At 38.8% G+C, this 18,281-nt stretch overlaps 1 protein-coding gene across 1 annotated transcript in view; it reads left to right on the top strand.

Moving 5' to 3' along the window:
* The window catches only part of pdlim4 (PDZ and LIM domain 4), a 44,944-nt gene that overhangs the window by 4,489 nt on the left and 22,174 nt on the right, over nt 1–18,281 (top strand). The window contains exons 2-3 of the mRNA XM_004084206.5: nt 5,630–5,781; nt 16,794–16,875. Of these exons, the coding sequence (XP_004084254.1) occupies nt 5,630–5,781; nt 16,794–16,875 (234 nt within the window). The remainder of the gene's footprint in view (nt 1–5,629; nt 5,782–16,793; nt 16,876–18,281) is intronic.

The following is an 18,281-nucleotide window of genomic DNA, read 5'->3' as shown; positions in this document are numbered from 1 at the left end:
TTAAAATCCATCCTGTCGTGATTAATCATCAGCCACAGCGTTACTTATTGCTCTTGGCGGGTACAGCCTCTTTTGTTTAAGTGTGATTAGCATGCACCAGTCTGAACCTCAAACCCAACACCGCGCCTTAAACTATTGGTGTCACCAAGGGCATAACCATGGTTCCTATCACACATCCTTCACACAAACAAAGGCGTCTGACTAGCTGCCAGGAATAATTGTCTTTGCTGCCAAAAAGTGCGACTCAGTGCTCCCGCCTAGCAGAAAGTGTCTCTAAGGAGTTAACGTCAAAACACATAATATCCTCAAACACCCTTTTTTTAATGCTTGGACATACTTTACTTGTTGTTTTATCTTATGAAGATGATTGCGTATTTCTTTCAATTGAATAGAGGTGAAGGGATTTGTATTTAGTGCGAACAAACTTTCACTTGTTGGTTTGCTCTGAGTTTTGTCTACACTGTCGTTTTTCTTCATGAGGCCAAACTCCTGTGTACTTTGAACACGTCACATGACACACGTGAAGCATTTGCTCATCACTCTCAAGCACTAAAATATCTAACCGGACCTCATGGAAATGACTTGTGTTAATGACCTTAAAAGCAGTTGCTGCCTCGGAGTTGTTTGTAATACCTGCAAACTTCATGTGACCTGCAATAAAAATGCACATCCTAACTAAACAGATAAGCAAACAGGCAAACTCAGATACGTTTAGATAGATGGAAGAAACCAAGTGATGCTTTGTTGTGAATTTGTCTGCTGTTAATGACCCACTCTTAAGAAAATTGTGTTTTTGGTATGTTCTTGTGGCATTTTTCTGATGATGGAGGACAAATATTAGGAAAAATGAAGGTCAAAATAGCATTTCTGAGTATTTCTTCCTAGAAATCATTATGGATCAAGAGCAGATGAGAAAATGCCGTTTAAAGAAAAAAAAGGTATTGGTGATGTAGAAAATACGGTGGTCGGGCCACAAGTTCCCTGCTCTGCTAAAACGGAGTTTAGCAGAAAATATGTTCTAGAACACAACGCAAATTTTTGCCTAAAAAAACGGCATGATCACAATTAAAAGACCCCCGGGAACATTTTCAAAATGGATCAAAAGATGATCAGAGTGGGTCTTTAAATGTGGGGGAGTCCTTACTGGGAATGCATGTAAAGAATTTTGTCAACAGTGTTTCACTCAATGGTTTTTAATAACAGAAAAATGCATTAAAGACAAAAGTTGGTAAATGAAAAAAAAAGGTAAAAAAACAAAATTGAATTTGTTTAATCACAGATGCTTAAATGCCAAAAAATAAATTCATGAAAACAAATCCAGATATAGCATCATCTTAAACTGCTTTAAAAGTTTAAATTGTTTAGGTTGAACTTCTGTTTCAGCATTTTTTTTCCACCCATTATAACCACTTTCTGGACTCTCTAAACTTCATACATCCCTCCTGCATAGTTAAAAATCAATGTGTATTAATACTCTGAGTACTCCCCCAAATAACATAGAAGTTAAGTATCAAAAGTTGAATTTATCTTTTATTCCCCTTTCACAACTACACAACACTTTTTGGTTACCTCTACTCCATCAAATTAGTAACTTTACAAAACAAAGCATCTTGAAAAGAAAAAAAAGTCCAAAACAAATATAACGTTTTACTTTCTACACAGCCCCCCCCCCCCCCCCCCCCCCCTCCTGTTAAAAAGTCCTCTATAAAGCTGCGCATCATTGATGCAGGTCAGCACTAGTATACATGCACTGTGTACATTTAGAAGATTGTGATATTGTTGGAGCCAAATTCCTCAACATCATCCTTCCACTTCATTGCAGTCTGGAGCGATTGTCCTCCAGCGATGACCTCAGTTACACCGCTGTGGTTAATGCCACATTAATGCACGTGTGCTTGTGGATACACACATGCATGTGTGATTCACACACAGTCCAAACCTGCAGCGGTATTACTCATCTCTGGGTGTCTAGGGAACACAACCTTTTTTTTTCCCCCCACTATGACACAACCCAGGTAACATCCCAAGTCACACTGCAAAATGTAAAAGTCATGGGAGGCCTTGACGAGTGGAAATCTGTTTGATTTCCTGCTTCAACAAACACTCTGTTCATTCACACGCTTCTCATTCAGACTCAGTCTTTCATCTGCAACATTACATTGGAAGTGTTGTTTGTGCCACATTTTTGTGAATGCAGCTTTCCCAGAAACCCTTGCGAGAACACACAAACAAAGCCATGCAAACTGCCCTGTGTTTACTGCAATTTAGTTGGGGGCATTCTAGAAATCACAGTGTAAATTTGGGAGACTATCTAAACCAAACGATTTAGGTATCGTTTTTGAAGAGCAAAACTGTAGTGTGTTACTCCTGACATGCTTAAGATACTAAGCTTACTTCTCTGTCTGTGTTGTTGTAAATGCTCTGCCACATTTTTGTGGTGAAATTGCTAATGTTTGTAAAACTGATTGGAAAACTACATGAATACAGAATATGACTGTTGAGGTGTTTGGTGTGGGGTGTGGGGTCAAGCAGTGGGTTACGTGGTTTGAAGATGGTAAGTTCAAAGAGTGCAAAACATTCATTACCAGCACCTAAGACACCAGTAGATGATTATCTAAGGATTTTTCTGACTTGTTTGGATTCATAATGGTCTGATAACACTCTTTAAAATGGGTATCGGTTGTAAAAATGTCAATCTGATAACATTCTGGAGCAAGTGGTCATTTATTTAACTTACGCTTGATTAAGAAATGCAAGAAATCTATCTGGAAAACCTCGGAGTGACACTCGTCAAAGTTTTGGCTAAAGATGTCCTAGATCGATTTTACGTCAGTGAATCGGATCGTTCAAAATTGACAAAAATCGACTATGAATCAGATCTGTGACCACAAATTATGATACGAATGGAATCCTGGTTGAAATTGATAATTGCATCTGAGAATAAATCTTGTGTATTGCATTGTGTAAAAAACAAAAAAAACAAAAAAACAAAGGATTATAGTTCTAAAGAACTTGATAAATGCAGAAAATGTACCTCTTTTCTCATTTTCTTCTTCTCTACTAATTTCAGCTTGTACATCTTCATTTTCACTTGCAGTCTTCCTCCTGAACAATCTTCCCTGCATTGTTCTTTTTTTTTTTAAATGACTTTTTCAAAAATAAAAATTAATTTTGCTACATGTTTCATTTCTACCACTGCATTAGGTTTTATCTGGAACTATCAATCACAGTAGTGTTCAGAAAACTGTAGGAATCATTTATTGTTTTTTTCTTGTCATGTTGCAAACAAACCTACCTCCAACTTCCATTAAAATATGCCTACTTAACTTTAAATTTATGTATTGTATATCCATAAGCCATTATAATGATAAAATGTTCAAAATAAATAATGAAAAACAAAAACAGGCTGTTACAATTCAGCTTGTAAATATAACTTTCTAGCTTTTTTTTTTAAAACAAATTTGAAGCGATACAACACTAACACTGCAACCACCACACCAAATACAAATTAAAACGTATAAAATAAAATAAAAACCTCAGCAAAAGGATTTCATTCACAGTATAAAGGTTAACATTTAGAAAAAACATGTCTCAGCTTTGACGTGCTGATCTGGTTTCTTCTGTCAGAATTGATCTGTTCTCTTCTGGAGAAGATTCTCTCAGGTGTCTGTACAGGTTGGTTTTGGAGCCGGTTCTATATGGATTTATTTACCTGGAGACTCTAAACTCTTCCTTTTTTATTGTCAAAAAAGTGAAATGCTAATAAATGTTGATTTCTGCAGTGTCCAGTGTCATTTTCTTTGCTTTAGGTTTTTGTGTTGATGTAGTTTGTTGTTGTTACACCTGGCGCTCTCTCTGTGTTCCTTATACTCGGATCACGTGCTGCTACAGCGCACGTAACGACACCCCTTCGCCCCCAGCGTGCTCTTATGTATTGACCAGTCGGATGCGGCTTGAAGAGGGGAAAAAAAGAAAGTTGAAAGAGTTTATTTTTTAACAAAGAACACGGCTCTTTCACTACAAAACAGCGTCTCTAAAGGAGCCGTTTCATTCGCAACCAACACACAACTTTTGTTTAGGGAAGCAACATAATGTGAGCGGAGAGAAGGACGTAGATCACATTTTGTAGCGATGATAAGACATTAAAATTCACAGAGACACTAAAATGATGAGAAAGTGCTGCATGATTCCCAGTTTTAGCAGCATCAGTCTGCAGCTGCTTCTGAAAAGGCTGATCTTGCAGCCGGCACAGCGTACCTCCGCCAGTTCCCATACCGGTACGCAGTACCAGGCCGGATCCGCTTACCTTCAGCCCTGCATTTAGTGGTCAGGCTGCACAGGCTACCTGTTTTGTGCACATCAATCAAGCATACCATGTGTGCAAAAACAAAGTGAGCAAAAAAAACAACGGCATGCAATCCATCATGTTTGAGATCGACCAGATTTTTAGGTGGAATTTATTTTAAGGCAAGTTCCTAAAATTATGGTTGTTTCTACCATGAATATGTGCAACTTCGTAGTTTATCAGTGTAATATATTTAAAGCAGAGAGTTTATCAAGAGTAAGTGGTTCAGCTCACATTTCTGGCTCAGCTTTCTGTCATTTTGGAACCAAGAAGAGCTGATGACAGTCTAACAAAGCTGATTTATTGCTCCTGGTTTTCTTTTTATTTATTTTTAGGAGTATAACTCCTTTGTGTATTATGAATTATGAAAACAAAATAACTCTTTGAGTGACAATATTGTGCTTATTGATACACTAAATATTCTGAGTAGAGAGATGTCAGAAAACACGTTCTCGTCTCCCATAAAAATTGGTTTTCATTTTTGGTCAATGACACGTGAAAAAGGAAAGACAACTGAAGTTTTTAGACTGTTTTATTGCTGTCAGACCAGAGCTGACTGCGGCCCGACATATGACAGTGACTGTTTTTCCTATGAAGGAGAACTGGTGAGTCAGGCAGAGACTTTTGTATATGTGTGGGAGTAATAACCTAAAATTGATCTCACATGTGGCTTGGTATGTCTGTGAAGGTGAAACATATCCTTGCGCCTCTCTTCCTCGCCCCTTTGCCCCCCTGTGGGGCTCAAATCCCTTCAGACCAGTGAGTTTGTGGAGTGAAAGATCACAGAGGGAAGCCTGCGTCCATGACCTGCTGAAAGAAGTATTTCCAAATTAGATCAATATGGACAAAAGAAGAAAAACAGGGGAAACATATTGAGCAGGCGCTTGTAAACGCGCCTGTTGTTACATCTGTTAAGGTTGGAGGGTGATCAGCACAAGCAGCTTATCCTATTCTTCATTCATTCTGAGCTTAGTCCCACACAAACACATAGCAAATTCTTACGGAATTTTAAACACGCTTTTTTTTTTTTTATTAGAAAAAGTACTCTTGTGCTTGTCAAACATGCTCCAAAAGGGACCTATCACTTTCTTTTGTCATCTTTCCAGGGTTTGTACATTTTAATTTTAAGTGCTGCCTAAGGCGATGTTACATCAACCATGGGAGAGGTGCTTTTGTTGAATTTGGCCTGAGCTGATATTTCTATGCTAATGCATGTTTTCCTTTTTTCTTTTCTTTATCTCTGGGCGATTGGAATGTGTGCGTCTGTGTGTGGCTCCTGCTTAGGTAACACCTGGCAGCAAGGCGGCCCAAGGAGACCTGTGTCCAGGCGACACCATCCTGACCATCAACGGTGACAGCACAGAGCACATGACTCACATGGAGGCCCAGAACAGGATCAAAACTTGCACCCAGCAGCTCACACTCAGCATCAGCAGGTATGGAAATGGCAGACTGGGCTCGCCAGAAAAAAATGCGGCTAATCCATTAAAATTCCAGCCTGTAGGATTTAGAGGCAGTTTACAGGCAAAGAAGCTATTTCCATTCACCCCCTTGTAAATTGCTTTGGGTCAGAGGGCGGCTGGATTCGGTCCCAGCTGGGGTTGCAGGGTCTGTGCTCCCTTGACAAGTTGATGGCATTTTGATTTTAGTGTCAACTAACAATGAAAACATTTGTCAAGATCCTAAAGTAATCTATAACCAAAACTATTTTTCCCCTATAGGACCTGAGAATTCAATCAAATGCCAGGCTACTAATGATCATGTAGTGTAACTGACTCAAACAAATTATCCTCCTCAAAATGAAGCTTAAAAGTCTTTTCATTTAAAGAAAGTTCTTTATGTAAGAACTGGGTGTTTTATTTATTGAAGTGTTTTTATTGACATGTAAAAGAAACACCTGTTAAGGAGCCTAATATTTTTTATGAAAAAAGATGGATCAACAGGACACAATAAAGGTACTGAAAAATATAAGAAGTAACCACTTTTGACAAGCAAACGCTTATTTAAGAATATGCAAATCATTCATTCATCTTCTTTTGTTTTGTCCCTTTCGGGGTCACGGGGCTACCGGAGCCTATCCTGGCCACTTGTGGGCGAAAGCAGGGGACGCCCTGGAGAGGTCGGCAGTCTGTCGCAGAATATGCAAATCACTCATCCCAAAACATTTACAATTTTTAAGCTTGAAATAAGACGAGCTAAGGGAATTTTCAGTTGGTTGCCATTTGCTTAGAAATGAGATGTCTCTTAAGTTTATTTTTTCCCCTTTTTAAATACCCCAAATGGGTTTTACATTTGAAAAACAATTGATAATTTGTTGATAGAAGGCAAAATCCACCAAAGTTACAGCTTTATAGTCAAACTAAGTTAAGAAAGTCAGTAAAATTGGGTATATTTATGTGCATAACTCTTCATAGCCAACACTCTAGACAAGTTCATGTTTTAAACTGTTTAGCAGCAGGGTCTTTGTCTAATTTTATCGCCTGGGTAATTTCCAGTTTTGAAAATGCAGATGTAGTTTTAGCTGCTTTACTGAAACCAAGCTAAGCTCAATAGTAAAGCAAATGGGGAGAACTGAGGAGATGTATTCACTGGGAGACATGCTAACTGCTACACTCTTTTTGAACACAATGCAGCTTGGGACTATTTACAGTTTTTCCTTTTTATTTTTTATTTCATGAAATGGATATAAAAAGTAGGCTCTAACATACCTGCATTTCAAGTTGGCTCGTTTTATCCTGGCTCAGTTTAGTCATGACAATTGATGACTGGGTTTACTTCAATTGAAATGGTCTACTTCCATCCCCACGCCATTAAAATCAATGAGGCTTGCATGTACAGTGAGTCATATTCTGACCTTTTACAGATGAATTTTGCTGGTCAACATTAATCATTCTTCCAGCAAATGAGTTTGAAATTTATTTCCCACTCTTCACCATTGGACTGGTTAAACATTCTGTGCATGGGTGCATGATTTGAACTTGATTGGAGGGTAGGAACGTGGTTCTGGAAGGGAAATCGTCCATCTAAATGGTTAATGGCACATGGTGTGAGGGTGGTTAGAGGGTTCTAACCAAGGAAAAACTGAAATGTCAGTCGCTGTTCTCGTTTCTATTAGATGGTTACTCGGTTCGCTTGAATGCTGGAAAGTTCCGAGCAATTCTGGAAACCTCTGAACCCAGGACGCTCAGATGAAGAACACGGTGTGGTTTCAGCCTCAGTTTACAAGTGACAACTGCCAACTGGTGCTTCACATCTCTCCTTTTACGGCAGCGGAGAACACAGTGCCTCTGTAAACGCCAAAATGGTTCAAGACATGGAGTTTACTTGCAGATGCAGTGGAACCAACGATCCCTCCCAGGAGTAATCAGACCCATTAGATAAGGGATTCACACACGCGGGATCACCAAATACAGAGATGTTTCTTTCTGTGCTGGATTTATGCTTTATAGTCTGCACTTTTGCTTGCAAGAACCTTATGTGCCTCAGTGAGTCTGCAGTGGGATTCCTCAGTCCATATATCACAATGAGTGGCTGAGCATGAAGAGGTTTGTCCATGCAGGGATAGTAAATTTATTTAGGAATACATAAAGTAACTTCCAACGAGAAGACCAGAGTTCTAAAGCAGCTGTGAAGCCAAAAAAAAGTACTCCTAACTTCATCACTTCTGCACAAATGATTCTAAATTGACCCTAAAAATTCCTAAAAATAGTTCTATCTTCTGGGACATGCTGGCGATCTGTCCAGGGGGTTACCTGCCTTTGCTCAACAGCAGCCAGGTAAGGCTCTGACCCCAATGGATGGTAGTTTTGTCTTCAAAAAGAAACATCCCTTCAACTAGTAGCATCTTTTTTAAGCCTGTAACAAAAAATGTTTTTTGTTGTTGTTCTTGAACACTGTTGGAATACAGAAAAAAAAAAAACCTGCAATCCATGAATGATAAAATATATAAACAAATTTACATGAAACCATGTGTATTTTTGTAAAACAAACCATGCAATTGGTTTTATCGCAAACCAACCCTATGTCTAAACTTTAACCCTAACCATATGTTTAACTCTTAACCCTAACCATTCACGAGCGAGGGCGACTGAAAACCAAGTGAAATGATGGGTGGGGATCCAGCGGTTTTTGGCTTGGACGTCAGTGGATCAACACCCTCCCCCACTCCTCCTTCCTCCAAGCTTTCAAAGGAACAGTTTGAAAAGGCATGCATGTAAAGAGGTGGATGACACTTGTTTTGTAAAATGTCACATGAACATGTTCAGCAGGGATGTAGGTTTAGTGCTACATTTTAAAAATAGAAAATAATTTGAAACCTGTTATTTATTCAGATGTATAGTGCAGTGATCCGATCCTCTTTTGATCTATTTTAATCCATAAGAACCCATGGTGACATCAGTGTAACAGAAAAACATCAGAAATTGATCCTGTGCCCCACTTTGTTTGTGGTAAAATACTCATAATTTTATTCATCCAATATGGTGGATTGATCCGACAGTTCTCCTCCTGAACTCCCATCCATTTTCTTAACCAACTATAGTTCCCATTCGGGGCAGCTGGGTTTCTGGAGCCTGTCCCGGCTGTTGTGAGCGAGGGCGGGTACCCCCTGGACAGTCTGTCTGCCCCATGGCAGGGCCCATGGGGCTGGAGCGAATGCGATCACTATGCCGGCTCCGTAGCCAGAAGGCGAGCTGACGGCGGGATAGGGAGCCAGCCTGCTCGGGCCTTCCGCACTTTATGACATTTTTCTTACTTTCATCGAGGCAATAAAATAAAATAAAAAAGACATCCGCTGATTTTATACTTTGTTTTTATTTTTTACATTCTCTGGTTAATGCGGGACAGCAAGCCTTCAAACTCGTTCAAAGAGATAACATAAATGCGGATAACACATCTGTGACTGCGTGACAGCTAATGGGACTGTAACTTTAAGTTTAATTTTAAATACATGCGGCCAACAACAAAATCCAGCCTTGGACGCACCTAAAATATGTGCGGGCAACGTAGCAACGGGCCATCTTGTCTTCCCTCGCACCTGAGTTTGTGCACACTGGGACGGGGCAGATCAGGGAACTTGCACATGCACTCCTGGGCCGTTGTGACATCAAAACAGGTCATTAATTCAAACCGGGCGTCTTTGCAACTGTTTGACTGCAGCTTAAAAGAAGAAATACTCAGAAATGCAAAAATAAAATGATTTCTTATAATATTTGTTCTTTTTCATGAGAAAAATGCTACACATACTGTTCATGTCAAAAACTCATAAAGCATGAATTTTATTGGAGAGGGACTTTAAAAAAACAAAATTTTCATCAGAGCAGGACATTAAATACCACTTTGTTGGCTTTATTTATTTTTGTAGCAATGCTGGTCTTTTAGGTGCTCAAATCATACAGTTAGAAAAGATTTATTTTGGAATGTGTGTTATTCCAACTACAAAAGCAAAAATAGATTCAAGCACATCACTTTGCCCTTCACTTACACCCACATACATTAAATGTTCTCCACAGATACCAGCTACTTCATTTTTTGTTTTAATATTCCAGAAAAAACAAAAAAACAAACGATGAGCCAAAGTTGGAATGTGACCCTGGTGAAGAATATTGGCTGAATAATTATAGTGCGAGCTGCTCGGCAGGGCTGGACTGGAGAAAGAGGCATGATGTTTGAGAGAGAGGCATGCAGCATTGGCTCAGATGCACAGAGATGAAATGAAGAGCTGCTGAAGTGGAGAAAATAATCAAGAAGCAGAATGTATGGAAGAAATGGAGACATCAAAAATACCCAAAAGTGCAGGGGGTTTTTGGATTGAACAATTAGAGAGCCAATGAGAAAAAGTATAAAACATATGAGCTATTGCACAGACTGGTGCTAAAAAAAACTACAAAGATGGACAGACACTGACACAGACGCACGTCGGGAAGCCACATGGACTCTTTTCTGATTAAAACAGTTTACAGGCAACTTTTTCTATTACTTAATAAATCTCTTTTTATTTTATTTTTTATCTCTGAACTAAAATGAAACATTTCTTATAAAAGTCTTATAGAATAATAGAGTGGGGAAAAACTTGTAAATCATGTCCTGCTCTTTAAACTTAACAAATTTCCAATGTTAAAAATGTCTTAATTCAACAGTGCTGTGCAGGAAATCATGTGTTAATGTTACACCAATGAGAACTATATCTCTAAATAGAAGTGGGGTGAACCTGCAGGTATCTTAAATGCATAAAAGAACCTACTTGCTTAGTTGGGGGCTACAAAAAAAATCACGAAGGATCAGATTACAATTATTGACTTAAGTGTCAAATAAAATGGGAATGCCTGGGAAAACACATGCTGACTCGCTAGAAAATAATATTTTAAAAGGACAGCGCTCCTCGGCTCTTATTAAAAGTCTTTCATGAAAAACTCCAAACAGTCACAAGTAACAGGAGACCTGTAATTTTCTGCTGCAGCCTATCAACAAATATGAGTCTACACGTCTGCTGTGAGCCAAAATTACAGTACACTGGACGCATTTGAGCTTGAGTAACACAAGAATATTTGTTTGTCATGATCCATTTTTTATAACTTTAATAACCCACATTTTACATAATTTCTATTATGGGGCATTTTTCATGGCACTTGGCATCAAGGGGATTTGGGATATGCGGTCTGGGAAACTAATGAAAACTGAGCAAGAAATAAAAAAGGAAAATAAAAAAGTACCCTGGCAGCTCAGGTTATTTGTGGAGTGTTTTATGCTTCCATTGGAGCGGACAAAAAAATCAATATGGATTTTTGTGTTTTACATTTGACGAAACCAATTGTTTTTGTGCGTAAACTATAAATACACAAAACTATAATTGAAAATCTGTTGTTTTCTAGTCTCCCTTTTTTTGTGATTTTTTTTTTTTTTTTTTTTTTTTTTTTTTTTTTTTTTTTTTTTTGACTTCCGATCAATGAGTGTTTTACATCACTTAAATACTCAAATACTCACTCGACCCACAAATTGGATTCATTTTTCTGATGATAGAGGACACAAATTAGAAAATGAAGTGCAAAGTTGCATTTCTGAATTTTTTTAATTCAAATTATTATGAATCTGGAACAGACCCAAAAAAAATGCAGTTTGTAAAAGAGCATATTTGTAAGAAATACGCTGTGTGGGCCACAAGCTCCATTCTGATGTGTACCCTTATAGATGAATAGATCCAAGTCCATCTTAGTTTTCCTCGTCTGAGCTGGTATCTGGCTAAAAATTCTATGGATAGCCCCAGTATTGCTAGCCATTTATGTTGCAGCAGAAATGTTAGGTTGTGGGTTTGAGGGGCCGTAAGCTAGTGGGAACGTGTAAACAAGAGTTCTCAGCGACGGGGAGGGGAAGGTGGGCAGGGTTGCCCCACGCCAACTGTACCACCCACAATTCAGAGGTGAATTTCTAATGAACAACTGCCCCTCTGCAGAAACTATGTCCTAGAAAAAAGGTAAATCCTTTTATTTTTCTATTTTTATTTTTTATTTTTGCCAAAAACCGCATAATGATAACTAAAAGACCACTGGGATTACTTGTAAATGACCCCAAAATATTATTAGAGTGGGACTTTAAATAACTCGACATTTTAGAAAAGTCTTATTACAAAAGAAATTAATTCATGAGGTAATTTTAACTTAATTTATCCATCTTTTGTGTACCAATAAAAAACTGAAAATGAGCAGAAGGATAAAACGCAAGCCAAAATTGAATTTTGCTGAGTCAGTTACTTTCAAGCCGATATAATCAGAGATCAGGATGTGCACAAAGACAAAACATTTGTCTCAGTTTGATGCTTTAGATTGATTTTTCTTATTTTATATTTTGAAGCATGCACCTCACATCACGATTCTCCCATTTCCTTCAAACATATGAAAGTTTTTTTTTTTTTACAGAAGAAAAAATGTGCTTGACACCCTTTCCACAAAAACGCAACATCCAGTAGTGTCGGAGAATCCAGACAGACACACCTGGAGCATACTGGAATGTGTCATGCTTCTCTCACATCTTCTTAGACGTATGACGAGTCTGTGAATGCTTGAAGCAGCTGTCCTAAAACCTATTTTCCTGCTCCTCCATTTGACTTCTGCTCTCTCCTGTTTTCCACAGCGCCTTCATCCCTGACCTCTGTTTGGCCCGCTCATGTGTTCCTGTCCAAACCCAAGTCCCAGTCCCCCTAATTTCTTTTTATATCTTCTCTTCAACTTTTTCCTTTCCACCCCTTTTCCTGGCGCTTAAAGCTCACTGCAGTCCCCCCCGTTTTTTGCTGCAGAGCACCATGTGGCTGCAGAGGCCTAAGAGGCAGATAATGGTGGTTGGGATGCATATTTCAACCACTGATCAGCCTCTTCGGAAAGAGTCATGCTGGGGCGGTAACTGAAATGTGCTGAGGCATGAATAATCTTTCCCGTGCTGTTCGAGACTTGCTCTTATTTAGTTTACCCAAGGAGGCTTTTAAACATCCCATCCTGTCAGTTTAGTCTGTACAGGGTTTGGTTTTAGTTCAATTGGGCATAATGAAACTTAATGTGTGCTCTTTTTACTTGGGAAAATTGGTATTTCTTAAACTGTAGGTCTACTAAATAATGTCTAAAAGACTGTCTTGTAAGTGTGTAAAACTCTTTAAATTACCTTTCAAATGTTTTTAATAAGTTTGAAATGAGCTAAACTGAATATGCAGTGTTATTTTGAAGGTTCATTTTTTGACTTTCAACTTAAGAGTCAAGGTTAGACTTGCAGTAGTGAGGGATAACTGTAGGATCTGGGCTTAGATGATTTTAGAGTGAATATTAAACATACATCTGATCATTATCTGCAGAGCGAAACTAAAAAAAAGATCAGGGCTGGAGATTTGGAAGGAATTAAGGGAAAAAAGCTGGGGTTGGATTCCTTTGGTGGAGGATTTGCCCCTTGTGTCCCACCAGGACTCTACAACCTGTGAGTCACAGCTGAGGAATTAGGTGTGAAACTGCATGGGACCCAAGGAGCACAGGGGGGAGAAGAAAAAAGGAAAAACGTTTAAAGTAACATTCTTACTCCTCTTCTGTACCAACTGTCCTGCTTCGTCTCCTCATCATCATTCCACTCGTGCTCTTCTCCTAGAGCTTTTTTTTTGTGGTTTTGAATCGGTGGGTTATGACAAGCTGTGTCCCAAAAACAAAGTTTCTTTAGTTTCCAAGCACCCCACTCGGATTTGCCATTGATAACCCCTCAACTGCTCTTTTAAAAGGAGTACTCTTTATCCCTAAGTGAGTCAGCCACAGTGTCTGATAAAACAACTGGGCTCCATAGAGGGGAAACTCCTTGTGAACCCATAAACGATCAGTGACGAGCCGCATCATAATTTTAGGTTAGTTGGTTTTCTGCAGTCTGTCTTGTGCTCCTACTTGAAACACTGATCTTGTGCAGCCAAAGTAAACTCCATCTGCTACTCCAAAAACCAGATCTTCCCAATCAGGAAATTAAACATGGCAGGAGGAGGTCAGGCAAGGGCAGAATAAAAGAAAAACTGGAAAAAAATGGCCTTTTTCTTTCTGTTTCCATTTTTCCATCTTTGTCATCTTTAATCTCACTTCCAAATAATTTTTACATTTTCATTTTCCTTCTCTTTCCACCTAGTTGTTTGCTTTCCTGTCATTTGGCCTGTTTGAGAGAAGTGGAGAGTTTGGGGGAAAAAATCTGGAGAAGACTGCGTACACTAGCTAGAACTATTAATCTTTATAAAGGCAAAAAGATAAAGACTGTCATTGTAAAATTACATTATGATAGGAAACTTTTATTAGCTTTTTGCAGTATTAATCATAGCAATCACCTTAAAGGAGCAACTAGTTTGAAATGTACTGCATTTGTTTGTGTATCACATTCTCTGAGAAGAAAAGAATGGAAAAGCAAAAATAATGCAGCTCGTGAACGGTTTAACCTTTATTCTCAATATTTAAAAAATGTAACAAAAAAAGAGTTTGAGTTGACGAATGGACCTATACAGCTAACTGAGGTTTGGTGTGTAGGTCGTGTTTTTTTTTGCATAGTTTGGGGTCCAACTTGTATGCGAATGTTTTTTTGTTTTGTTTTTTAATAAAAATGCTTATTATTTTTCCACAAATGTTTCCACTGGAGGGCACAGTGGGTGTCTGTATCAGTTTTTGCTACTTAAAGCAACGCAAAAGGGAAGCGCCACTCGGTGTCATTTGCTGAGTAGAGTCAAAAAATGAAGGAGAATCTGATAAGGTCCTCTAATATTTTTCTTGTTTCATATTTTCCCTCATCGGACTATTGCGGGATAGTCAAACTGAGTCACAGAGAGAGAGACGGAAGTACCGCTGAGAGCGGCCGTCATTCAGATGCAGCTCTTGCAGTAGATGCTGAACCTCACTGTGCCGGGGACGTGAGTTTGACACGGGAAGCACGTTCGGTGTGACTTGCAGTATTACGCTGCTCTTGGCAGACTTGTTCAAATACTTTGTTGTTTTCTTCCTAAAGTGTGACTTGTACTCCAGCCATACTTGTATGTCATTTGTATTTTTTTTTTTTACCTTTTTATTATGCTTTTTGTGGCTGCTACGACTTATTGCCCGTAGTGACTTATAGTCGAAAAAATATGGTACATTTTATTTCTAAATTGACTTTCAGCTGCATTTTTTACTTCCTAAGAGGTCTATTAATAAGGCACATCCTGTTTTAGCTTCATTTCCAGTATAATGCGCCCAAACTGTATTGACTTTTTGTTTCTATTTACGCTAAACATGCCAATAGTCAGGACTTGCTGTAAAGTCCCTGCTTGTGTTTTGCCCTTCAGAAATGTCAAATCAGATGAGCCTTTTTTCAGTATGAAATTTTTCTGAAAAGACTGTTTGTGCTGTAACCATTGCAACCAAACAACTTGAAAACACCAAGGCATTTTGTCCCTGAGCTGGTGGATGGGAGGCAGTGTTCTTCCTACACAGATCTGTAGCTCATCTGCCAGACACTCGGCGCCTCATAAGAGGGTCCTTGATAGCAACACCTCCGTGGTTCATATCTGAAGCGTTGCCTCAGCTCTGCCAGTGCTGTGCCAGCTGCAGACCAATGATCTCATTTCCTCACACATCAGTCCTCACAAATGCGTGCACACAGTCACAATTGTTAATGCAGGTGCTAAATAGTGGGGAGTGGGGAGAGAGGTCATACTTATTCTTACATGCTTTTTCCAGGTCATGTCCTGGTGTCACCCTTCTGGCTTTCCACTCAGCCACTACTTTCAAACTGGCCTCATCGATCTGCGCTCAACTTTCAGTGAAAAGTCTATGTAAACCAGTGTAATCTGCATTTTGGACTTTCAGGTTCAAAACTCTCACATTCACGCGTCACAGTTTTTGGGCTCTACGTACAAAACGCCCAATCGAACATGCATTGAAAGTTAAACCAGGTTGAACTTTGACCAATCAGGTAGTATGGAAGGCGTCCCTTTTTTAATTTAAATTTTAACTGTTTGAAAATTGATCATGGAGGAGAAATGAATAATTACGGTTTGTGCCCGGCCAGAATTCTATAACACCAAGTCTTTCATATATTGGAAGAAAAAAGCCTGGAGTAAATTGCTTGTACCAACTGTTGGTGGGGAACACTGGCTAGTAGACAGTGAACCTTTCCTGCTTGTCCTTTCCATTGTGAACACCTTGGTAAACAAATGTGCATCACATGCCTGGTGTGAATGTAGCATCAAGCAACCAGATGACCTGAGAAATCTGTTGGTTTTCCTGTGAGTGAAATGCAGTTTTTCATGGTCACAAAGTAACTCATTCTTACAAAACATTTTTCTGTCTTTTTTCAATTGAGAGAATGTAATTCTGTGGACAGCCACTTGTGTTTTAGCAGTAGTGGGGACATAAAAAATACACCTTATCAGGGCTGTCAGTTAATTATTCACTTTTTTATAAGAGTATGCAACTGGAGCCCATCGCTGCTAATCTAAGAGGAGGACAAGCCATAGATACCAGTAATTTCTTTATCACTTTGAAAATGTCTACAGCCGAGAATAAAGTATGTTTTCACAGTGATAGTTTTGGTGCGATGATGACTTTATCAATGTGTCTCTGGCAGGTATATGAAAAGCTGTTTTATTCCTGATACAAAAACTCAGACAATTGCACATTCTTGTGGTTTTTGTTTTTTATTTTCATTGGTGGGAACTTAACTGGTAAAGTTGTCGACATTCCCTTGTCATAGTAATCCTACTTGGATTGACATAGACACCGTCTATTTTCACTTTGTTTTTTTTCCTTCCTGAAATTTATATTCTAAAATAATTGCACATGGTGTAGAGGTTTCAGTGGAAAACACTGTCAGCAAAGGAAAAACTGTCTTTCTCAGCAGAAACAACGACACGCTTCAGAGGTTTGCGTTTAGATGGCTCGCCATTTATCTGACTCATTCTCTCATGGGTATTATCTTTCAGATCAGGATCTGCAGACAGAGTGTGGTCGCCGACAGTTAGCGAAGATGGCAAGACAAGTCCTTACACGGAGCCTGACTCGCAGGTAACCACTGTTTATTCTGGATTTCTCTAGTCACCAGCCACAGGTGTTTCTTCACAATCTGATTTCTTCAGATGTTTTTGGCAAAGGTGCTACCAAAACTCATGCATCTCAATTTCACTCAGTGCTCCCACACGGTTTCCCTTTTAGGAATTTCTCTAGGCCGTGTTGGAAAAGTCCTTTTAACATGACTCAGCAGGAAGATGAAGAGAACTAGTTGAGTCCACAAAACCATTCTTGCAGACTGCTTGTTTAAGGGGGAGGGAAATAGGGGAAGTTTGGAGGGATTTCTCTTCTTTGAGATTTTTGAGACCTAAACATGAAGAAACTACTTTTTTCTTAATCCTCAAAGAATTAACTTAATGAAATCTATTTCATATTTTACAAATACAGCTTTGAAGCTTAGGTCTTTCATCCCATGCAGATTTATTATTTGTAGATATTCTTTATTGTGCTGTGAAATTCTTACAATAACGTTGTATTTTTATCTTTTTAACTACGGAGTAGTACTTGTTTAAGTATTGATTCTATTAAAAATGACAGGACAAGTATAACAGGTGCAGTAGTATAATGTAAGGGCAGCTAAGGCGTTTTCGGGTGTTGGAGATGTTTTCCCACGAGTTGGACGGGCTTCCAATTGCTTTGTGGTTCAGAGAGTTGTATCATCTTGGTTTGTTTATATGGTAAACAGAATCAGTGGAAACAAGCTCAAACCTCAGTCACTAAGTCTCATGAACACTGTCATTTTCTTCATTATAAATGACATAATGCATCCCACTGTTAACAGGAACAGCCCTGAAATAATATCTCCATTGTTCTCCGAAAGCACAAGCTGCCAGAAGGATATTCACTCCGAGCTGAACTCTCACAAATGATATTTTCTGGGTTGTTTCCCACTTTTCTGAGCATGGAGAGTAGGAAAGGTTTTTGCACACATATGGTGGATGTATGCAGAGTGTGAGACACTTAAGTTATTATGTGTAAGATGAGTAAGAGACATTAATCCATCAGGTTTTGTATTTAAGTCAAGAAGGTGTGTGCTTGAGTAATAAGGGTGTAATAATAAGAACCAGGAGCTGAGGTGTCATCTGTCTATCCTCAGCCATGAATCTGAGTCTCACATGTTGGAAAAAATGGGTTGCTTTGAGAGTTAGACTTAATAAAGAGAGCTGAAGCATTTCAGACATTAACAAATTAGCTTTTTCTTCCACATTAGTTATAGAAAGATACTTTACCCCGAAATGTCTGTTTTAACAATCACTGATTTCTTTAGCTACTTGGAGTAGTCAACCCTAAAGAGACCAGCATATTAAACTAATGGGACATTCCGCTGTGTTAATTTTGGATCCAAAGAAAACATATTAATAAAACTATCAAGGTCTGTCAAGTATAGATCATCAACTTTAAAT

Source organism: Oryzias latipes, chromosome 14 (genome assembly GCF_053564925.1).
Source record: "Oryzias latipes strain Hd-rR chromosome 14, Olatipes_Hd-rR_3.1".
Lineage (NCBI taxonomy): Eukaryota > Metazoa > Chordata > Actinopteri > Beloniformes > Adrianichthyidae > Oryzias > Oryzias latipes.
The sequence above is the reverse complement of the archived record's forward strand: the minus strand, read 5'-3'. Positions and strand labels throughout refer to the sequence as shown.